The sequence below is a fragment of the Balaenoptera physalus genome (genome assembly GCF_965194825.1).
Source record: "Balaenoptera physalus genome assembly, chromosome: 7".
NCBI lineage: Eukaryota > Metazoa > Chordata > Mammalia > Artiodactyla > Balaenopteridae > Balaenoptera > Balaenoptera physalus.
Genome location: NC_138886.1, coordinates 56,012,510 through 56,037,790, shown reverse-complemented (window position 1 = coordinate 56,037,790; position 25,281 = coordinate 56,012,510). Strand labels below are relative to the sequence as shown.

The following is a 25,281-nucleotide window of genomic DNA, read 5'->3' as shown; positions in this document are numbered from 1 at the left end:
AAGCGATATCATATATTTGTCTTTATCTGTCTGACTTACTTCACTTAGTATGATAATCTCTAGGTCCAGCCATGTTGCTGTAAGTGGCAATATTTCATTCTTTTTTATGGCTTAGTAATATTCCTGTGTGTGTGTGTGTGTGTGTGTGTGTGTGTGTGTGTGTGTGTGTGTATCTACCTATCTATGATATATAGATATACACACACATACACACACATCTTTATCCATTCATCTGTCAATGGACACTTAGGTTGCTTCCATGTCTTGGCTATCGTAAACAGTGCTGCTCTGAACACTGTGGTGTATGTATCTTTTCAAATTAGACTTTTCCTTTTTTTTCCAGACATATGCCCAGGGGTGGGCTTGCTGGATCATATGGTAACTCGAGTTTTAGTTTTTTAAGGAACCTCCATACTATTTTCCACAGTGGCTGCACCAGTTTACATTCCCACCAGCAGTATAAGAGGGTTCCCTTTTCTCCACACCCTCTCTAGCATTTATTATTTGTAGACTTTTTGATGATGACTGGTGTGAGGTGATACCTCACTGCAGTTTTGATTTGCATTTCTCTAATAATTAGTGATGTGGAGCATCTTTTCATGTGCCTATTGGCCATCTGTATGTCTTCTTTGGAGAAATGTCTATTTAGGTCTTCTGCCCATTTTTTGATTGGGTTGATTTTTTGATATTGAGTTGTATGAGCTGTTTGTATATTTTAGAAATTAAGCCCTTGCTGGTCACATCATTTGCAAATATTTTTCTCCCAGTCTGTAGGCTGTTTCATCATTTTGTTTATGGCTTACTTTGTTGTGCAAAAGCTTAAGTGTGAATAAGTCCCATTTGTTTATTTTTGCTTTTATTTCTTTTGCCTTGGGAAATGGATCTAAGAAAATACTGCTATCATTTATGTCAGAGAATGTTTTGCCTATGTTCTCCTCTAGGAGGTCTATAGTTTCAAGTCTTACATCTAGGTCTCTAAACCATTTTGAGTTTATTTTTGTATATGGTTTGAGGGAGTGTTCTAACATCACTAATTTACATGTAGCTGTCCAGCTTTCCCAACACCACTTGTTGAAGAGACTGTCTTTTCTCCATTGTATATTTTTGCTCTCTCTGTCACAGATTAATTGACCATAGATTCATGGGTTTATTTCTGGACTCTCTATTCTGTTCCATTGATCCATGTCTATTTTTGTGCCAATACCATGCTGTTCTGATTACTGTAGCTTTGTAGTATAGTCTGAAGTCTGGAAAGGTTATGCCTCAAGTTTTGTTCTTTTTCTTCACAATGGCTTTGGCAATTCTGAGCCTTTTGTGGTTCCACATAAATTTTATTGATCTTTTCTATTGTTTTTCTTAATCTCTATTTTATTTATTTTCTCTCTGATCTTTATTATCTCCTCCCTTCTGCTGAATCTAGGTTTGTTCTTCTTTTTCTAATTCTTTTAGGTAGTTGGGTATGTTGTTTATTTGAGATTTTTTTTCTTTTCTGAGGAAGGCCTGTATCTCTATGAACTTCCCTCTTAGAACTGCTTTTGCTGCATCCCATGGATTTTGTATGGTTGTGTTTTCATTATCTTGTCTCAGGATTTTTTTAAAATTTCCTCTTTGATTTCACTACTGACCCATTTGGGTTTTTTTAGTAACATGTTGTTTAGTCTCCATGTAATCATTTCTTCCTCATTTCTCTTTCTGTGGTTGATTTCTAGTTTCAAGCCGTTGTGGTCAGCAAAGATGCTTGAAATAATTTCTATTCTTTTAAATTTATTGAGGCTTGTTTTGTGTCCCAGCATATGGTTTATCCCAGAGAATGTTCCATGTGTGCTTGAACAGAATGTTTATTCTGTTTGTTTGGCTTTTTAAGATGTAATGTCCTGTAGATATCAATTAAGTCTAACTGTTATATTGTGTCGTTTAGGATCTCAGTTGCCTTACTGATTTTCTGTCTGCAAGATCTGGTCATTGACGTCAGTGGGGTGTTAAAGTCTCCTACTATTATTGTATTTCCAGCAATTTCTCCTTTTATGTCTGTTAGTATTTGTTTTATGTATTCAGGTGCTCCTATATGGGTGCATACATGTTAACATATGACATCCTCTTCTTGTGTTAATGCTTTTATCATTGTATAGTGTCCTTTTCTGTCTTTCTTTGTGGCCTTTGCTTTGAAGTCTATTTTGTCTGATACGAGTATTGCTACCCCCACTTTCCTGTCATGTCCATTTGCATGAAGTATCTTTTTCCATCCCCTCATTTTCAGTCTATGTGTTTCTTTTACCCTAAAGTGGGTCTCTTGTAGGCAGCATGCTATAGGTTCTTGTTTTGTTATCCAATCTGCCACTCTCTGTCTTTTGATCAGAGCATTTAGTCCATTGACATTTAAAGTAATTACTGATAAGTAGGTATGTCTTTATTGCCATTTTAAACCTTGTTTTCCAGTTGATTTTGTATTTGTTTTTTGTTCCTTTCTTCTTTTTGTTTTTCTTTTTGTGGTTTGACAGTTTTGTTTTGTATTATTCTTGAGTTCTTTTCTTTTTGTTTTTTGTAATGTATTGTGTTTTTGATTCGTGGTTACCCTGATTTTCAAATATGTTAACCCATTACTATATCTCCTTGCTTTAGACAGGTAGTCATATAAGTTCAAACACATTCAAAAAGATCTATATTTTCTTACTCCCCTCCCCTACATTTTGTGACTTTGATGTCCTATTTTACATCTTCATGTTATCCTCCTGCTGTTCATTTTAATTATAATCACTTTCACAAAATTTTTTGATTTTTTTAAAAATCTATGTACTGGCTTCCTTAAGTGACCAAACAATCTCTTTATGTATTTGCCTTTCCTATTGTGATTTCTCTTTCCTATAGAGTCTTGCTTCTTTTCTATTTAGAGAAGACCTTTCAATATTTCTTTTAGAATAGGTTTAGTATTGCTGTATTCTTTTAGTTTTTGCTTGTCTGGGAAATTCTTTATCTCCCCTGCTACTCTAAATGATAATTTTGCTGGGTACAGTATCCTAGGTTGCAGATTTTTCCCTTTCATGACTTTGAATAGATCTTGCCACTCCCTTCTGGCTTGCAAAGTTTCTGTAGAGAAATCAGCTGATAGCCTTATGGGGGTTCCCTTGTAACTGACTGTTTGTTTTTCTCTTGATGCCTTAAGAATCCTCTCTTTACCTTTAAATTCTGACATTTTAATTATAACATGTGTCAGTGTAGGTCTGTTTTGGTTCATTTTGTTTGGGACCCTCTGTGCTTCCTGTACCTGGATATCTGTTTCCTTCTTTAGATTTGGGAAGTTTTCAGCCATAATTTCTTCAAATACACTTTCAATCCCCTTTTCTCTTTCTTCTCCTGGGATCTCTATTATGCGTAGATTGGAATGCTTAACATTATCCCATAGATCTCGTATGTTGCTTTCAATTTTTTTTTCATTTTTCTTTCTGTCTGCTGTTCTGATTGGGTGATTTCTGTTATTCTATCATCCAGATCACTTATGCATTCTTCTGCCTTATTTAGTCCACTGTTCATTGCCTTTAGCTCAGTTTTTATCTTGGCAATTGAATTGTCTAATTTTGACTAGCTCCTCTTTATAGTTTCTAGTTCCTTGTTACAGTGATCTGCATTTCTATCAATCTTTCTTAATTTCTTTAGCATTTTTATTACCTCCTTTTTGAACTCAGAGTTTGGTAGAATGGAGAGGTTTCTTTGATTTTGTGTTCTTTCAGGGGATTTCTCTTGTTCTTTTAATTGGGAGTGGTTCCTCCAATTTTTCATTTTACTCATATTTCTCTCTCTGAATTTAGGAGAAACAGTTATCTACTGTGGTCTTAAAGGGCTGTTTTGTATTTGGGAGCATCCCCGTGTAGCCTGTGTGAGTCCAGTGTTTTTGGTGCAAGGCCTGTTTTTGGTATGGATGCCTGCCATGTTCTGGCTGTTATCCCCTTGACAGAGGGGTTGTGTTGTGGTGATCAGAGCCTGCACTGGATGTTGGGTGGGGCCTCTTCTTTGCTCTGTGGTTGTCACAGCCCTGTTGGGAGCAGGGTCTGCTCCCCAATTGTTGGAGTAGAAGCCCCCAGATCCAGTTCTAAGCTACAGTGTGAGGTAGGGAGGACTGGAATGCTCTCACTAGGAAAGGGGCCACTGTGTATTTTTCTCCAGGAGCTGTCCACCAGGACGTGCAACTCCGTGATGTCACCCGCCACCCGGTGTGTGCGCCCACAAAGTACAATATTGCTGGCACTGCCTTCAAACCAGCCTCCGCTACAGGAGCATCAATAATCAACAGACTCATACATTTCTCAGGGATGTGCATGCTCCCAAACCCACCGGTGCGAAAACCCACCGAAGTCGCGCTGCTGTGCCCACTATGGGAGTGCTGGTAATCTGCTCAGATTTCAGCCCTGCCTTTGCATGTGCACACCCACTCTGGTGGCGCTTGCATGCTCCCAAAACTTGCTGGTGCACACTTCCAAAGTACGCAGTGGCTGCAGCCATGCCCCGCTGGGAGCATGCTGACAACGAGGCTGCCATGGTGGGCCCACACCCTTCCCTTCATGTATTGACAATGGGGCTGCTATGGCAGACCTGCGCTCCGTGCCAGTTGCATCCCAGACCACACTTCAGGCCCTTTGGGCTATCTCTGCACAGCCAAACCAAGTCTCCTCACCAGGTCTGTCCACTGAAACCCGAGTTTCAGCATCCAGCCCCTGTGCATACCGGCTGGCCTGCATGTCGGGCTGCAAAGTGCACCAATATGCAAAGACCGTCTATGCTGGTCTCCCTCTACCCTACCTGGCCATAAGCTGGCTCCTGTATTCACCTCTGAAGCTCCCTATCTGTCCTAGTGGACCTCCCAGCTGGTGAAGGAGGTTCCCAGGGTGAGGAAACCTTTCTTCTTTCACAGGTCCCTCCCAGGGGTGCAGGTCCTGTCCTGATTCCTTTTTATTTCCCCTTTCATCCTAACCAGTTATGTGGGTAACTTTCCTGCAGCTTTGGTTGTATTAGATCTTCTGCCAGCTTTCAGTATGTATTCTGTGAGAACTACTCCACGTGTAGATGTATTATTTCATGTATCTGTGGGAGGAGGTGAGCTCCACGTCCTTCTATGCTGCCATCTTAACAGCTTGTCCCTTCTTGATAAAATCATTACTGAAAAGTAAGAGACTTGGAAGACAAATTCAGGAGGTCTGCAAATAATGAATAAAAGAAAGAAAACAGGACAAACCTTGTTCTAGTCTTCTCTTATTTAGGAAAAAGAAAAAAAAAAATCCCTACCTGCAGAAACAGACTGAAGTCTTCAGATTGAAACACCTAAGACTCAGGTTTAATTTGGGTGGATTGGCGTGGGGTGGGAAGGAGGGAGGCAGGCAGAGGGAGACAATTTAATGAAAAAAAAAGATACAATCTTGTAAGTAAAAATAACCTAATTTCAATCACAAAGAGAAAAATCTTTCAGAGAAAAAGAATAGGTTTCCTGAAAAGGGAAAAGATTCAGATTAACACTAGACTTCTCACTAATAACCCTAGAAACCAGAGGGCACTAGAACATTACCTCATGGCTAGGAAAAAAAAAAAAGAATCTCAATCTAAGAATCCTGTACCTAGACAGGATATCCTTCACCATGCTTAAAGAACAGTACGCTCAGATATTATTTAATATATGAATGCCCACCGTGTGCAGAAAATGCTCTTGGCATTGAAACTATAGTGAAAATAACAAGCAGAAAGACATAGAACTAATATGCTGGGTTTGAAAAATGGACAGGGACTTCCCTGGTGGCGCAGTGGATAAGACTCCGCACTCCCAATGCAGGGGGTCTGGGTTCAATCCCTGGTCAGGGAACTAGATCCCACATGCATGCCGCAACCAAGAGTTCGCATGCCACAACTAAGGAGCCTGTGTGCCACAACTAAGGAAAGCTGCAACTAAGGAGCCGGCAAGCGCAACTAAGGGGCCCGTGAGCCACAACTAAGACCCGGTGCAACCAAATAAATAAATTTAAAAAGAAAAAAAGAAAAATGGACAAACACAGGCAACCTACAGAAGAGGAACTGCAAAGGGCCAATAAATATAGGAAAAGATGCCAAACCTCACTAGCAATAGAAATTAAACAAATGGAAATTAAAATGACAAGACCATTTTTCACCAATCCAATGCAGGCACAAATGTAGGTCAACAGGAATCTTAAGTACACATAGGAGTGACTCTGGAAACTGACACAATTTTATGAAAAAATGATTTGGCAATATTCATTAAAAAGAATATACATATACACTTTGACCCAGCAATCCTACATAGGGGAAAGTGCCCGAAAGAAATAAACGCACCAATACAAAGGGTATATGTATAACGATGTTTACTGCAGCACTGCTTACAGTTGCCAAAGGTCCATTAAGAGAAGAATAGCAAAGAAAATAAGAAACTTCCACACTATGGAATATTATACAAATACTAAAACTAGTAAGTTGGAAGTATATGTATTAATCTAGAAGAGTAGTCATAATATACTAAGTGAAAAAAATCAAATTGCAGAGTAATGTGTAAATTAAGATGTCAATTTTGTGTGAAAATAATGAAAATTTCTATATTTATCTATTTAAATATCTTCTCATCTGTAAGTTAGAATCCTATGCAAACATTCAAAATCAAGTTATAGAAAAATGTTGAAGTGAGACAATGTTCATGATATAACATGTCAAAAAAGCTTTACAGTAGCTTTCTATAAAGAAAAAAATATGTTTTCGATAATCCTCTACCTATGGAAACTCAGATTTATCAAATGTGCTCCTCATGAACAGGTGACATTAGCAGTCACTTATAGTAATATCACTTTGGATTTAAAAACAAACAGACTTCAGTAGCCTTTCAAATTCTATGTACTATTAAATATAAGTGTATCTGCAAACATCCATTAAAAATATATAGGAACATAAGTAAAAATTAATGATTATCTGTGAGTAGTGAAGTTATTTATTTTTTCTTGTTTATCTCTACAATTCTCAGATCTTCTTCATCGAACATTTATCCCCCTTATTAAAAACTAAAACTTTTAAAAATCCAATTCTCAAAACTATAAAACTCCTAAAAGATAACATAACAGAAAATCTACATGACCTCGGTTTGGTGATGACTTTTAAATACAACACCAAAGGCACAACCGATGAAATAAACTGATAAGCTAGACATCATTAAAATTAAGAACTTCTGCTCTGCAAAAAATCTGTCAAAAGAATGAAAAGACAAGCCACAGACTGGCAGAAAATATTTGCAAAAGACATATCTGATAAAGGACTGTTATCCAAAATAACAAAGGACTCTTAAAATTCAAAAATAAGAAAACAAACAACCCAACTAAAAAATGGGCCAAAGACCTTAACAGGCACCTCACCAAAGATATACGGATGGCAAATAAGCATACGAAAAGATATTCCATAGCATATGTCAGAAGAAAAATGCAAATTAAAACGAGATACCACTATACACCTATCAGAATGACCATAATCCAAAACACTGACAACACTGTCAAAGATGTGGAGTAACAGGAACTCTCATTCATTGCTGATGGAAATACAAAACGGTACAGCCACTCTGGAAGACAGTTTGGCAGTTTCTTACAAAACTAAACATAGTTTTACCATACAACCCAGCAAGTGCACCTCAGCACATGAAAGGAGTTGAAAACATGTCCGTAAGGAAACCTGCACATAGATGTTTATACCAGCTTTATTCATAACTGCTAAAATTTGGAAGCAACCAAGATGTCCTTCAGTAGGTGAATGTATAACTGTAATACATCCAAACAATGAATTAATATTCATGCTAAAAAGAAATGAGCTATCAAGTCATGAAAAGACGCAGAGGAACGTTAAATGCATACTACTAAGTGAAAGAAGCTAATCTGAAAAGGCTACATACTGTATGATTCCAATTATATGACATTCTAGAAAAGGCAAAACTATGAAGACAATAAAACAGATCAGTGGCTGCCGGGGATTATGGGATATGAAGGGATAAATAGGCAAAGCACAGAGGATTTGAGGGGCAGTGAAACTACTCTTTATATACTATAATGGTGGATACATGTCATTATAAATTCATCCAAACCCACACAATGTACAACACCAAAAGTGCACCGTAATGCAAACTATGGGCTCTGGGTGATAATGATGGTGAATGTAGATTCATCAATTGTAACAAATGTATCACTGTAGTGGAGGATAACTGGGGGAGGCTATGCATGTGTTGGGGCAGGGAATAATGAAAGAAATCTCTATACCTTCCTCTCAATTTTGCTGTTAACTTAAAATTGCTCTAAAAGACAAAGTCTATTTTTCATAAAGTCCATTTATGACCTTATAATTCATATAAGCTAAACCATTAATTCATGTTTTAAATTATACAGAGATGAATTAACTTAAATCACTTGAATCAGGTCAGCATTTACTTAGCATATTTAACATAAACCAGACTACAATAGCTAAATTTATGTTCATCATGATATCTCCAGTTGTATGGAAATGTATCTTCTAGAAAAAGACTATAAGCAATAACTAAGTAAAATAAAAACTGGATTTTCAGTAGCCAAAAAGAGTAAATGGCTTGTTATCTTCTCTTACATATGTATTTTACCCACCCCCAACTTGAGAACAGAAATAATTCCTAACTTCTTTGTTTTCTTAATATTCAGTATATGCAAAGGTTAATAAATTATTGTGAAATTGTTTCTGTAAAGGTTGTTTCTAGTTATCTGGTACCTGGCCCTGGAGTAATCAGGAGTGGGGAATAGTGGCCCAAGTTAAAGAGCTCCATAAAGGATGTTAAAGAGCTCCATAAAGGATGTTAAAGAGCTCCATAAATGATGTGGTTGAGGGTACAAGCTGTGAAGTGCTTGGTTTGCACATGAAAGGAACATTAGCAGGTAATCCTTTACTATCTCTAGAAATTGGCTAGCCCTGAGAGGGGCAGTCTCTCCAGGGCCAGCGTCAAAGCATCAAAATACAGAAAAACAACAAGAAAAGATTACAGAGAGTGTATATATGTCCATGCCACTCTCTCACTTTGTCACAGCTTACCCTTCCCCCTCCCTATACCCTCAAGTCCATTCTCTAGTAGGTCTGTGTCTTTATTCCCGTCGTACCCCTAGGTTCCTCATGACCTTTTTTTTTTTTTTCTTAGATTCCATATATATGTGTTAGCATACGGTATTTGTTTTTCTCTTTCTAACTTACTTCACTCTGTATGACAGACTCTAGGTCCATCCACCTCACTACAAATAACTCAATTTCGTTTCTTTTTATGGCTGAGTAATATTCCATTGTATATATGTGCCACATCTTCTTTATCCATTCATCCGATGATGGACACTTAGGTTGCTTCCATGTTCTGGCTATTGTAAATAGAGCTGCAATGAACATTTTGGTACATGACTCTTTTTGACTTATGGTTTTCTGAGGGTATATGCCCAGTAGTGGGATTGCTGGGTCGTATGGTAGTTCTATTTTTAGTTTTTTAAGGAACCTCCATACTGTTCTCCATAGTGGCTGTATCAATTTACATTCCCACCAACAGTGCAGGAGGGTTCCCTTTTCTCCACACCCTCTCCAGCATTTATTGTTTCTAGATTTTTTGATGATGGCCATTCTGACCGGTGTGAGATGATATCGTAATTGGACTTTGACACTTTTGAGAATGTCGTTATTAAAACTTGACTAATACAGCTTACCAAAAAAAAAAAAAAAAAACTACAGACAAAAAACAAATTTTCATAAATTTTACTGTTACAAAATTCTAAATGTAATAGTGATGAAAATTTAGTACAATTTTTCTTTGTAATATATATCCACTAAAGAGAATGAAATTCTTTTTGTGGGGATAATATTTTTTGCTTAATTGAGGTTTAAAGTTAATGTTCCCCTGCCAACATAATATTCAATGGGGAAAAGCTGAAAGCCTTCCTGCTAAAATCTAGAACAAGACAAGGATGCCTACTCTCACCACTTCTATTCAACATAATATTGGAAGTCCTAGCCAAAGCAATCAGACAAGAAAAGGAAATAAAAGGTATCCAAATTGGAAGGGAAGAGGTAAAATTGTCATAATACACAGATGACAAGATACTATATATGGAAAACCCTAAAAACTCCACACAAAAACTACTAGAACTGATAAACAAATTCAGCAACATAGCAGGATACAAGATTAACATACAGAAATCAGTTGCACCTCTTTACCCTACCAATGAAATATCAGAAAGTTAAAAAAAAAAATCCCTTTAAAACTGCATCCAAAAAATGAAATAAAATACTTAGGAATAAAACTGACCAAGGAGGTTAAAGACTTATATGCTGAGAATTATAAAACATTGATAAAGGAAACTGAAAATGACTCAAAGAAATGGAAAGACATTTCATGCTTTTGGACTGAAAAAATTAATATTGTTAAAATGGCCATACTACCCAAAGCAATCTACAGATTTAATGCCATCCCTATCATAAAATTACCCATGACCTTTTTCACAGAACTAGAACAAATAATCCTAAAATTTATATGGAACCATAAAAGACCCAGAACTGTCACAGCAATCCTGAGGAAAAAGAACATAGCAGGAGGCATAACTCTCCCAGACTTCAGAAAATGCTACAAAGCTACAGTAACCAAAACAGCATGGCATGGTACTGGCACAAAAACAGACATATGGATAAACGGAACAGAACAGAGCCCAGAAATAGACCCACACACCCACACTCAGTCAATCTTTGACAAAGGAGGCAAAAAGTCATCTCTTCTTCTTCTTCTTCTTGCTGAAGAAGTCTCTTCAGCAAGCAGTGTTGGGAAAGCTGGACAGCTGCATGTAAATCAGTGAAGTTAGAACACACTCTCACACCACACACAAAAATAAACTCAAAGTGGCTTAAAGACTTAAATATAAGACATGACACCATAAAACTCCTAGAAGAGAACATAAGCGCAACATTCTCTAACATAAACTATACCAGTGTTTTCTTAGGTCAGTCTCCTAAGGCAATAGAAATAAAAACAAAAATAAAAAAACGGGACCTATTCAGACTTATAAGTTTTGGCACAGCAAAGGAAACCATGAACAAAATGAAAAGACAACCTATGGAATGGGAGAAAATATTTGCAAATGAAGTGACCAACAAGGGCTTAATTTCCAAAATATACAAACAGCTCATACAACTCAATAACAAAAAATCAAACAACCCAATCAAAAAATGGGCAGAAGACCTAAGTAGACATTTCTCCGAAGAAGACATACAGATGGCCAACAGGCACATGAAAAGATGCTCCACATCGCTAATGATCAGAGAAATGCAAATCAAAAGGTAAAATTAACCAGACCTAAGCACATTAATGGAATAGAGGAGAAATGCAGAAATAAACCCAAATGGATATGAGAATGTAGTATGACATAAACACAAAGTTTATCATTTTTATGAGACATCCTTGGGAACAGAGGGCAGGATTTATAATATAAATTTGGGAGTACCACGTAAATACAGATGAAAGCTTAAAAAATCTAGATTAGACTTCAAGGACAAAACAGGAAAGTGAGAGGAATAAAAAGAAAAGGATATAGGCACCGTTTAGGAATGGGAGAAAGTAGAAGAATCAAGAAGGACGATATAGTAGGAGTAACCTGAATAGAAGAATCGGTACAGCAATTCCTATCACAGATGGTAAATACTAATGGGTGTGAAAAAGTGAAAGGATCTCATCTAAGAGAATTAAATTTAAATGCAATGTAATGATTTCATAAAAAAACAGCATTAAAGTTGAAAAATGTACTTACTGACACAGCTATCATGGTACTATCTGGCCTCCATTCAGCTTGCTTGTAGGATCCAAACTGAGAAGATGATTTTGCAGGTTCCTTGTAGGTTACGATTAATACACTAGGCTGAAAGAAAACAGTTTTATTTTATTAATATCTCATAAAAAGTAAAAAATTTAAGATAACATCATGGAGTACACTCTGACAGTATTTTAATAATTCTATAAGTATAATAAAAGATAACATAATCCAATATTAAATGAGTTTAAACAGTCCAAGCAAATCAACTAAAAAGAACCATAAAGAAAGACAATCTGAATAAGCCTATATCAATTAAAGAAATTGAATTGATAATTAATAACCTTCAAAAACAGAAAAGACCAGGCCCAGATGGGTTCACTGGTGGATTCTACCAAACATTTAAGGAAGAAATTATACAAATTTTCTACAATCTCTTCCACAAGATAAAAGCAGAGAATACTAACTAACTCCTCCTATGGCCAGTATTACCCTAATACTAAAACCAGAAAACACATTATAAGAAAATAAAATGACAAATCAAGAGCTCTCATGCACATAGATGCAAAAATTCTGAACACAATATTAGCAAATCAAATCGAACAACGTATAAAAAGAATCATATACTATAATCAAGTGGGATTTAGTACAGATCTGCAAGATTGGTTCAACATTTGAAAATTAATATAATCCACCATCATATCAACAGACTAAAGGAAAAAAAAAAATCACATGATCTTATCAATAGATGCAGAGAAAGAATTTGACAAAATCCAACACCCATTCATGACAAAAACTCTCAGCAAATTAGAAACAGAGGGGAACTTCTGCAACCTGACAAAGAACATCTACAAAAACCTATAGCTAACAACATACTCACTGGAAGAAACTAGCTTTCCTGATAAGATCAGGAACAAAGTAAGGATACTCCCTCTTACCCTTCCTTTTCAAAATCATACTGGGAGAACACAAGAAAAGGAAATGAAAGATATACAGATTGAGAAGAAAGAAATACAACTTATTCTTAGATGACATGACTGCCCATATAGAAAATCAGAAAGAATGAACAATAACAAAAAAACTTGTGGAAGTAATAAGTGACTATGGCAAGGTTACAGGATACAATGTTAATATATACAAGTCAACTGCTTTCCTATATACTAGCATTGAACAAGTGGAATTTTCAGTAAAAAATATTTAGGTATAAATTCAAAATATGTGTAGGATCTATGTGAGGAAAACTACGAAGTTTCAATGAACAAAATAAAATAAGAAAAAATAAATGGAGAGCTATTCCAAATTCATGGATTAAAATGCCCAGTATTGTCAAGATGTTCAGTTCTTCCCAATTTGATCTACAGATTCAACACAATCCCAATCAAAATCACAGCAAGTTATTTTACAGATATTGACAAACTGGTTCTAAGGTTTACATGGAGAGGCAAAAGACCGAGAACGGCCAACACAATATTGAAGGAAAAGAACTAAGTTGAAAGACTGACACCACCCAACTTCAAAACTTACTATAAAGATACACTAATGAAGAGAGTGTGGTATTGGCAAAAGAAAAGAAAACAGATCAATGAAAGAATAGCCTAGAAACAGACACACATAAATACATTCAACTGACCTTTGACAAAGAAGCAAAGGCAACACAATGGAGAACAGACAGTTTTCAACAAATGATGCTGGAACAACTGGACATCCACTTTCTGGCACTACAAGAAGCTCCACAAGGTCATCTTGTACTCTGTCTGTCCTTGCCCTAAAATCAGCCATTTTTTCAGGGATTCCTGACTCTTTTATTAGAGATAGTATTTAGAAAAGAAGACCTGAAAACAAGATGCTTACTGCTAGTGGGGTGTCATTACTTGTAGGTCCTCTCAGCAAACACAGTAGGAAGTATATGAACCTATACTAACCCACATATACACATGTATCTCTACATATTTCTTTCAATATATGCATATATTTATAAACAAAAACATATGTGACTATAATCAAGCACAATGAGGTTCTTTCTAGCCTTCTCCCTTACTTATTTGGAACTTTCTTCAGACAGTGAGAACCTGGCTATCATTTCATATAACTAATTTAGTTCTTTGTTCAACCTTACCATATGTATACAGTATTTTGGAATTGCTAACTATACCCCTATAAACAAACAAATTTACTGAACACAATACAGTTTTTTTTGATAACTTCTTCTACTTTAGCCTTAGAATAACGAGTTACAATGCCATTTTCCAAAGTTACATAGGTCATCCCCTTAGAAGCTTTTTTTAATCTCTGAAAGTGAAACACAAAAGTTTCTAAGAAGCTAACAAAGCTCCAAACACATTAAAACTGCTAGGCATTAGTTGTCTGTACTTCAAATATCAATTAAAAGTTAAAAACAAATACCCTGGGGGCAGTGACATTAACAAAATGTCACAGTAAAAAGTCCTAGATTCTCTTCCCCACCACCCCCCATGACAATTCGCAGACAAATTCCCTTTTGTGAGAAATACAGAAACGAATTGAAAAGCACCTGAATGCTGGATGAATGAGAGATCACACTCATCAAAGCTGGTAGGGAAATTCAGGACACCTTCTCACCAGAATTCCTACCACCGACACAGTGCCATACAATCAGGATGAAACCCTCCAACTCCCAGCTAATCCCTACAAAGGAAAAGGCACCGGTGGTCTGTGTGTCAGATGCCCCAACCTTTCCACAGGGATCCTCAGAGGACAGGCTTCTAACTTGTCAGTCTTGAAGCACTGTCAGAACCGGCATCATCTAGCTACCTGGGGGAGAACAGAGACAACAGCTTGGACTGGTAGTCACCAATAGCTCCTCTCCACAGCTTAGCACAGAGTTAGCAGAGAAAATAATTCTAGCTCTCAGCTTTTCCCTGGGAAAAAAAGAGTTGATCCACAGGTCCAAAAGCCCAATTTCTATGGGGCCTATTCAAAGGAATGAGTTCTGTCTTACCTGCCTCAGAGTGTTGACAGGATCTGGAAAAATCTAGCTGCCTGGGGGCTAGTGAGCACAGAGACAGAGGTTTGGGCAGGCAGTTGCCATAGCCCATCTCCCTGGCTAAGTATAGAGCAAGTGGATAAAAAAACCCAACCCCAACTTCTCCCTGGGGAGCTAAAGATTAGTCCACAATTCCAATGCCCCAACTTTTCTGGGGGCTGCCCAAAAAAGGAGTGGGGGTGGGGGGGTCTGTCTTGCCTTCCACTGGGCAATGATGAGACCTGGCATAATTTAGCCACCAGGTAGCTAATAAGAATAGAAACCGAGGTTTGGGCTGCCAGTTCCCAAAGCTCCTCCCCCAGCTCAGCACAGAGCAAGTGGATGAAAAAACGCAGCTCTCAGCTTCTCCCAAGGGAGGGAAAGAGTTGGCTAAACCATCAAATGATCCAACTTTTTTAGAGGTTGCCTGAGAAATGGCTTCAGTCTCACTTGTTTTGATGCTGTGAGGGGATGTAGAATAACCTAGACATCAGACGGCCGCAAAGAATAAAGTAAAGATGCTGAACTAGAATATAGTTTTGAGATGCCACCAGAATCTCTGGCTGGGCTGACTGGTAGGGATCTTCTTCTATATGAGGCCAATCCATAAAGACTGGAGAGGTGGCTGCTTTGCCTAATGCACAAACACCAAAAAAGAGAGTCAAGGAAGACGAAGAAACAGGCAAATATGTTCCAAAGGACACAGGACAAATCTCTAGAAAGAGATCCTAATGGCGCTTCCCTGGTGGCACAGTGATTAAGAATCCGCCTGCCAATGCAGGGGACACGGGTTCAAGCTCTGGTCCGGGAAGATCCCACATGTCGCAGAGCAACTGAGCCCGTGCTCCACAACTACTGAGCCTGCGCTCTGGAGCCCGCAAGCCACAACTACTGAGCCCAAGTGCCACAACTGCTGAAGCCCACGTGCCTAGAGCCAGTGCTCCGCAACAAGAGAAGCCACTGCAATGAGAAGCCTGCGTGCCGCAACAAAGAGTAGCCCCTGCTCACCGCAACTAGAGAAAGCTCACGCACAGCAACAAAAACCCAATGCAGCTAAAAATAAAATAAATAAATTTAAAAAAAAAAAGAAAGAGACCCTAATGAAATAGAGATATATGATTTACTAGACAAATAATTCAAAATAACCATCATAAAGATGTTCACTGAGATCAGGAGAACGATGCATGAACAAAGTAAGAATTTCAACAAAGACAAAATACTAAATAAATAATTATTAAATAAACATATATAAATAGGGGCTTCCCTGGTGGTGCAGTGGTTGGGAATCCACCTGCCAATGCAGGGGACACAAGTTCAAGCCCTGGTCCATGGGGATCTCCCATGCCACGGAGCAGCTGGGCCCATGCACTACAGCTGCTGAGCCTGTGCTCTAGAGCCCACGAGCCACAACTACTGAGCCCGCATGCCACAACTACTGAGGCCCGCGTGCCTAGAGCCCGTGCTCTGCAGTGGGAGAGGTCACCACAGTGAGAGGCCTGTGCACCGCAGCAAGGAGTGGCCCCCGCTCACAACTGGAGAGGGCCCGTGTGCAGCGGCGAAGACCCAACACAGCCAGAAGTAAAATAAATAAAATAAATTAAAAATATATATATATAAACATATTTTTATATACATATTATATATATAACTTATTATATATAAATATAAAACTACCAAACAGAAATCACAGAGCTAAAGAATATAACTGAAATAAAAACTCACTAGAGGGATTCAACAGAAGACTAGATCAGGCAGAAAGAAAAAAGGTTTAAGAAAAGTCATCAGGAATCATTCAATCACAAAACAAAAAGAAAAAAAAATGAAAAAAAGAGTAAAAAAACAACCTAAGGAACTTGTGAGATACCAACAAGCAGATCAATGTATGCTCAGAAGAAGAGAAAGAGAAATGACCAGAAAACTTTTTCAAAGAAATAATGGCTGAAAACTTCCCAAATCTGGGGAAGGAAATGGATGCCCTGATACAAAAAGCCCAAAGAACCCCAAAGAGGAACTCAAAGAAATCCACAATGAAACAAATTAAAATTAAATTGTCAAAAGTCAAAGCAAAGAGAGAATTTTAAAAGCAGAAGAAAAAGGCAACTTGTCATGTACAAGGGAACCCCCATAGGACTATAAACAAATTTCTCAGCAGAAACCTTGCAGGCCAGAAAGGAGTGGAATGAGATATTCTAAGTGCTAAAAGGAAAAAGCCGCCAACCAAGAATACTATAACTGGCGAAATTCCTTCAAAAGAGAAGGAAAATTAAAATCTTTCCCAAACAAACAAAAACTGACGGAGTTCATCACCACTAGACCTACTTACCAGAAATGCTAAAGGGAGTTCTTCAAGTTAAAATGAAAGGTCACAGAACAGCAACACTATAGCATAAAAAAGTATAAAACTGACTGGTAGAGGTAAATATATAGACAAATACAGAATACTATAACGATAAGTAAATTCCTTTTAATCCTAGTATAAAAGTTAAAAGATGAAAGTATCAAAATAACCTAATAAATATAGTAATAGATGCATAACATCTATTAATTAATTAATTCACCTATTAGAGACCTATATGTAAAACCTGATCCATCAAAGTTCAGGAATATAGGAGAAAATCTTTTGTGGTCTTGGGTTAGGCAAAGAGTTCTTAGATAAGACACAGCATTTATTTCATGACTCACAAAATAAATATTATTAAAACTGACAGACTAGTCCTTATAAAAATCACCTATTTCTCTTCAAAAAACACTACTAAAAAGAATAAAAGACATGCTACAAACTGGAAAAAAAATTTGCAAATCATATATCTGCATCAATGACTTGTATTCAGGACAAATGAAGAATTCTTAAAACGCAGTAAAAAAAATATATATATATATATACAATCCAATTTTTTAAATAGGCAAAAATTTAAACAAAATAATTACAGCATTGTATTTAACACGTAAATACAAAAACATACTAATATAAATAACTGAATAAATGAAAGCAAAGGGACAGCTCTTTCTTACATAGAATTCCAATTAATAAATATAGAAGGAAAAAGGATGTAGAGAATCATCATTAGATAAAAATCACATAATTAGCTGCAGACAAGATCCAGTGATGGACATAAAATCAGTGAGCAAAAGTTTCAGGAAAAATAGGATATGCACAATATCTTCCCCCAGTTCCTTTTTAACTACAAAAGGAAAGACAGTTTATAGTAAAGAAACGTGGCAGACACCAAGTGATCAAGGTAAAGGTCACCAATAGTAAGATATATGAACATCATGAACTCCTTGATATAATACTGAGAAGGACATTTTTGTGATAATTTCTGCCAAAAACACAAAAGCGCATTCCATTCATGAGAAAAATCAAATAAACCCAAGCTGATAAGATTCTATAAATGACCTGATCAGTATTCTTCGAAAGGATCAAGGTCATAAAAGACAAGGAAAATTGAACAACTATTACTGAATGGAAAAGACTAAGAAATAACAACTACATCAGTAGAAAAATTGGGGAAAATTTCAATGAGATCTGTACTTTAATAATACTGTACCAATGTTAATTTACTCTTTATAATTATGCTAAGTGAAAGACACACAAGAACAACCAAAAAACAAGTACATACTGTCTGATTTCATTCACATAAAATTCTAGAAAATGAAAACTAATCTACAGTGAGAGAAAGTAAGCAGATGAGTGCCCAGAGATAGAGGGCAGTGGGAAGCCACTACAAAGAGACAGGAGGAAACACCTGGGGGTAATGGATATGTTCATTATCATGATTATAGTGATGGTTTAATGGGTGTATACACATCAAACTTAATCAAATTTACACTGTAAACATGTACGATTTATGTATATGTCAATTATGTTTATATTTATGTCAAGTATATCCTAAAAAAGTTTAAAAAGTTAAAAACAAGTTATCTTAGATGGTCTTTTGAAGAACTAATTAGAGGGGAAAAAAAACATACTTACAGAGGCCTACTCAGAATCTGTTGCAAAAACCTAAAAGAGAAACCTGAACTATGACAGAAGGTAGGAGGAACAGAAAGAAGACAACAACAACAAAAACTGATTGTAATTTGTTTCACAACTACAATACATACATGCAAGATACAAGTTAGAGTAAATTGCATCTTTATCTTTATTTTTGATGATTTAGGCATCTCTGACCTATTTGAAAGATTATTTTTTAATGTGATGACAAAGGAGACAACATTAACCAATCAAAAAAGGGGCTTTTAAAAAGGTTTCTATTGTTATAATCAGCAATGATGATAATTTGCCTACTGGATTAATAAAGGTAAAAGAGCCAATCAGAGTGACAATATTTAATCACTAATTTAAAATCATAGTATGTTTTAGTACTTACTAATTTATTTCTAACTATTTCAATATTTATATATCTTATAAACTTTTCATTTCTCAAAATGAATGACTTTCCTAATTTGGGAGTCAGAAAGCGTATCAAACCTGATATTGTTATTCTGCTTGTATCCATATCAAAAGAATAATGTACAATAACGTGGGCTTATGAAACTGCTACATTTTTATGTAAAGCAGACAACCAGCAGTCTTCAATCTCACCTCTCTTCTAGTGACTTACATTTTGCATAAATGTTAATAAGTACTACTTTGACTCTGTAAATAGCAGAAATCAATGTGTTTAAAGGCCCCCAATTAATTGTTGACTCTATTAAAAAAAAACTCCTTTCTAAGAGGCAATTTTACTCCTTACAGAACTGCCTCTGTGTCTAAATATATGTATATCTAAAGAAGTCTATCACATATTTCCTTGTAACTTGTAACATGGTAACACAGATTCAAGTAGGCATGAATTTTTCTGCATAAAAAGTACTTTCTGGTACTGGGGGTTAGGACTTCAATATATCTTTTGGCGGGAGACATGATTCAGCCCATAACATTCTCTTTGTAATGCTCTATAATAACTGAGAAGTGGGGCACTAAGAGTAAATAAAAACATCCTATGACTGTATGTCTTATTGTGTATGTCTACTAAGGCTGTGCAAACTTTCTGCAACAAGAGAAATGCATTATCCAATACAGTATATACGAGTCACATGTGACTACTGAGCACTTGAAATGTGGCTAGTTTAAGGAAATGATTTTATTTTACTGAATTCTTAATAAACTAAAATTTTTAATAATATGTGACCGGTGGTTTCCATGCTGGATATAATGAAGTAGGTTCTGTAGAACTGGTGATTGTTCATTTAAAGGGCAGAAGACCAATTCAGTTACAAAAATCCTGTGTTAACATTGAACAGGTTTCTTTACCACAGAGCTTTAGCAAATCTTTAGTGGGCTGAGGTATGCTGTAAATCTTCAACAGATACAGTATGTATATTTCCCATTTATTTGATTAAACAACTCGTCTTTCCCTAGATTACCACATAGTATCAAGAGTTCGTATACCAGCGTCCAGGAAATTCTATTCTACACTTTTCAAGTAGTTATATGTGTATATTATGTCTGATAAACTAAATGTCATCAACTTTTAAAGTCTACTTTTTACTTTTTATAGTGTCTAATTTACTGCGCTTTAGTGTATTCAGAGTTGTGCAATTATCACCCCTATATAATTTCAGAGCATTTTTTAAATCACTCCAATAAGACACTCTGTATCTATCAGTAGTCATTCTCCATTCCCTCCCCACCCCCACCCCCAGCTCCTAGCAACCAATAATCTACTTTCTGACTCTATGGATTTGCCTATTCTGGAGATTTCATATAAACGGAATCATACGACATGTGGCCTTCCACTTAGCATAATCTTTTAAGATTCATCCATGTTGTAGCATGTATCAATACTTCATTCCTGTTATGACTGAATAATATTCCCTTGTATCGATATACCACATTGCGTTTATCCATTCATCTGTTGATGGATGTTTGGGTTGTTTCCACCTTTTGGCTACTGTGAAAAATGCTGCTATGAATGTTCATGCACAAGTTTCTGTTTGAACACCTGTTATCAATTCTTTTGGCTATATACCTAGGAATGGAATTGCTGGGTCATATGATAACTCTGTGTTTAACTTTTTGAGGAACTGTCAAACTGTTTTCCACAGTGACTGCACTATTTTATTATACATTCCCACCAGCAGTTCATGAGAGTTCTAATTTTTTCACCTCCTTGCCAACACTTGCTACTGTCTTTTTAATGGTAGCCATTCTAGTGAGTGTGGTAGTATCTTATGGTTTATTTACATTTCCCTAATGAATAAATCACACTGAGCATCTTTTCATGTGGTTATTGGCTATCTTACATCATCTCTGGAGAAAATACCTATTCAAATCCACTGCCTATTTTTTTAACTGGGATCACCAACTTTCAAAGAGGTACTGTTCCAATATCTGTCTTTTTTAAGTTGATTACTGGGGTTCTTTTGTTCACATAGGAAAATTCACTATAAATGGTGATTAGATTCCCTGACCAGCTCATGAAGGTCTGCTAAGCCCACATATACTAACAGGGAATATAATACAGTGGTTAATAATACAAGCTCTGAAGTCTGAATGCAAGGTTCAAATACTTGCTCTGCCATTTAATAGCTTTGAGAGCTTGAACAAACTAATTTGCTTCAGTTTCTGCATCTTTAAAATAAATCTAACAATAGAACCTACCTCACTGGTAGGTTCTGCAAAAATTGAATAAATAAATAACACAGCACTTGGCAGAGCGCTTAGAGCTCAATAAGCACTGTAGATATTATTTGTTGCTGTTTTATTATTTTAATGTCCCAGGATCACATTATTAAAAATACTACAGAACAAAACTCCCAACTGCTTCCTTGAGATAATGTATTTGAAATTCCTACTTAAGACACCAGTAACATATTGCTTTCTGCTACAGCTTAAGCAATGACAAGATCAGCCCAACTCTCTGGCAGTATAGGGCTTGGACCACCAGATACCTGAATGGGGAGAAGAACCAGGCTGACCAGAAGTAGACACAGGGAACTTTCTGGATGAAATATTCTGAATCCTGATTGGAATAGTCATTACATTAGTATATACGCCTGTCAATAACCACTTAAGAACAACACATCACTGTACATTAAAAAAAAAAGTCTAAAAGAAAATAAATAAATAAGCCATCATTTAAGTATACTGAATACTATTTACAAACGCAGGAAACATTACTAATATGTTTAAGATGATTTTCAAAAATGGTTTTCTGGTTAACTGTTGACAGTCCATTAGGTATTATTTTCAAAGTACACAGGTCACTTTTATCAGTAACACGCAATTTCTTCTACTGATACCATGTCAGTAGTGATAAGTAATTAACTCCATGCTTCAAACATTCCTCGAATTCCAAAGTGCAATTTTCCTTAAGGGTAGCAGCTGATGACTGTGACTGATGACTCAATCTCAACACCAACACTCTTGGCATTAAACTGAGATGATCACCTTCATGTACAGGAAAAGGACAGCCAATAAACTTTGGTTATTTTCTTTCTTTCCTTTACGAAATGAGTAATACTTGAGAAATACCTGATTCCCACTTTCAAGCTCCTGAAACCAGACTGTTTACCTCCTACCATGTTACTATTCTTTATCCTGTGCAATATTACCTCAATTAACAAGTACTCTTGAATAGAAACACTTTTAAAATTAATTTCATGAATACAAAAATCACCCATAAAGTATGCACACTAGATATGCTTAACTTTAATCTAATCAAACCTTTAAATGTAACTTTCAGTTTACAAGAATTATAGCAGATTCAAGGAAAACATTAACAACTAAGCAAATCCAGAGTGTGAGGGTGATCTTTCAAGAAAAGTGACCTAATCTATTAAGAACAAAATAAATCTACATATTGAATAACTGAAAGTAAGAGAAGGAAGGAAGACTATCCTAGGTTAAGCGATAACAATTTCTAAGTTAAGATATAACAATCCAATGGAATGCGTGATCCTTGAGTAGATCTGTTTTAAAATAAGAAAAAGGCTATGCAAGTAATTTGGGGAATACTGGGGAAATTTTCAAGTCAAACTCCATAATAGAATATATTAGGGAATTATTAATTTTCATATTATGGTTATGTATATTTAAGTCATTTTTAGAAGATGCACACTAAGTAGTTAGGTATTAGTGTAGTGTCTTTATGTCTTCAACTTTCGAAGAGTTCCCACAAATATATACGCACAGACATATACACATATACACCCAAGCAATTAAATAAGAAAGAAAATGTTGACAATTGCTGATTCTAGGTGGTGAGTATCCAGGTGTCCTGTATGTTTTAAAACTTTTATAAAACTTTATAAAGAAAATAAGGGGTTGGTTGTATTCTTAAATTGGGAAACAATACTTAAATCTCATTAATTAAGGAAACCACACTAGTCCCTCTAGAGAAGCATCAGTTTAGTCCTATGTGTGTACACAACTGGACATAATTAGAGGTGGAAATTTCTAGAAACAAACTGTACAGAGCTGAAGGTATGCAATCTGTATAATTTATCTCTGTTTCCTAGCATATAGTTAAGAGCAAACTGTGGGTCACAGACCAACATACCTCAACAGCACATCATGATATCAACAACAAAGACTCTATAAGTCTTATGTACTATTTGGCTTAAAGTCTTCACTATTACATACTACTTACATGCCATATAAAGAAAAAACAAATAATAGAACTTCAGAAAGAGTTTAAAAAAAAAATTAACTAAGATTTGTAAGTTGGACTTAAAGAAATAGAATCAGTTATCCAGAAAATAGACTTAGGGAGACTACCTAATTCCCCTATTCCAGAAAAATAATAAACATTTTAAAATACACTAAACAATACATTTTTCTGGTTTGAAATATACATCCATGTTTTAAGACTTTTCTGCTTCCTATATGCCATCTTTCCAGTTGAGTTTCATAATCTTCCTTTAGTTCAACCTCAAAATTGGTGGAACCCAGGCTTATGAAAATGTCTAAAATGGAAAAAAATACATTCTACTTCACAGTACCATTTCATTTAAACAGAATATCCCAAAAGATTATTGGACACCGTGCTTGAAATTTAGTGGGCATTTATTAAACAATCTTTAAGTCTGAATAGAACTATTTGAATATGGTTTTATTTGAGTTGTTGCTAAGATATCTTTCAAACAGATTGTCTCAACTGTTACTGTTCTTACTTTATAGGAGAAGCAGCACGGGACAATCTCCACGAAATCAGCTTTGGCATTAAGCATGGGTTTGAATCTCAGCTGTGCCATTTATAAAATAATTTCCTCTAGGTCCCACAATTACTTTATTTGAGCCTCACTTTCCGTATCTGGAAAACAGAACTAAGACCAATCTCCCAAAATTACTGTAAGGATTTCATGAAATAATATACATAATAAACTTAAATAGAGACTGACATACAATATGCACTCAATACTTGTTAGTTTATATTTGTTCTCCTGTAGGTTTTTAGTTTTAAGGTCAGTGGGATTTATATTTCATGTGACTGACAGCAAAAAAAAAAATGAACAAAAATTCTATCACCCTTCTGCTTCAAAAACAAGTGATACTGATGATGGCAGCAGAGCTGATGGTAGTGGATCTGGTTTTTAATGAAAGTGATAACAATAATGGTAACGTAAGACAAATGAGACCCCAAAGCTACTGAATACTGTACTGTAAATAACCAAGCTTCAAACATATTCTCTTCCTACCACTTCACTCACACACACACACACACACTCAAAACAGCTCAGTCTTGCTTTAAAAAAAAAGCAGCAATTACATCAACAATTACATGTGCTTGAAGAGAAAGATTAAGGAATTATTTCTTTTAATGACTGAGAATTATGACACAAAGAGCCAATTTGCTCAGTTTTACCCCATTAAGACTTAGGGAAACATAAAATTGCCTAGCAAAAGTTAAATCACAAGGACTTCCAACAATGAGAGAGTAGAGAGACTGGCAAATCCTCTCCCCCAAAAAACAACCATAAAACTGAACAAAACTGTCAAAACAAACATTTCAAATACAGTTGACCCTTGATCAACACAGCTCTGAACGGCACAGGTCTACTCATATGCAGATTTCATTCAGTAAATACGTACTACAGTACGTCTCAATCTGTGGTCGGCTGAACCCATGGACACGGAAACATGGATACAGAGGGCTGACTGTAAAGTTATACACAGATTTTTGACCACACAGAGGGTCAGGGCCCCTAACCCTTGTGTTATTCAAGGATCAACTAACTGTACTGTATTTGAAAAATGATGGCATACAAATTAAGAACATTTTATGCATGGGAAACTTCTGAACCTCAGATAAGAACAGTGACAATAAATGATGTTCTTGCCAGGACTGTTTCCATCCCCTCACCAAAGCCTGGTAGGCAGTAGTGCCACCAGGGTGGGGCTGTGGGTGAAAAACCAGCAGCTTTGCTGCTAAAGGTAGGCTGCCTTGACATGGAGCAGAGTGCAATACAGCCTGCAGCACTGTT

At 36.3% G+C, this 25,281-nt stretch overlaps 1 protein-coding gene across 6 annotated transcripts in view; it reads right to left on the bottom strand.

Moving 5' to 3' along the window:
* RIC1 (RIC1 homolog, RAB6A GEF complex partner 1) overlaps nucleotides 1-25,281 on the bottom strand; it is a 139,568-nt gene that overhangs the window by 89,119 nt on the left and 25,168 nt on the right. For all 6 annotated transcript variants that reach the window (XM_082470833.1, XM_082470829.1, XM_082470827.1 and 3 more), the window contains one exon: nucleotides 11,811-11,918. In XM_082470833.1, the coding sequence (XP_082326959.1) occupies nucleotides 11,811-11,918 (108 nt within the window). Of the gene's footprint in view, nucleotides 1-11,810; nucleotides 11,919-25,281 lie in introns of those variants that run through there.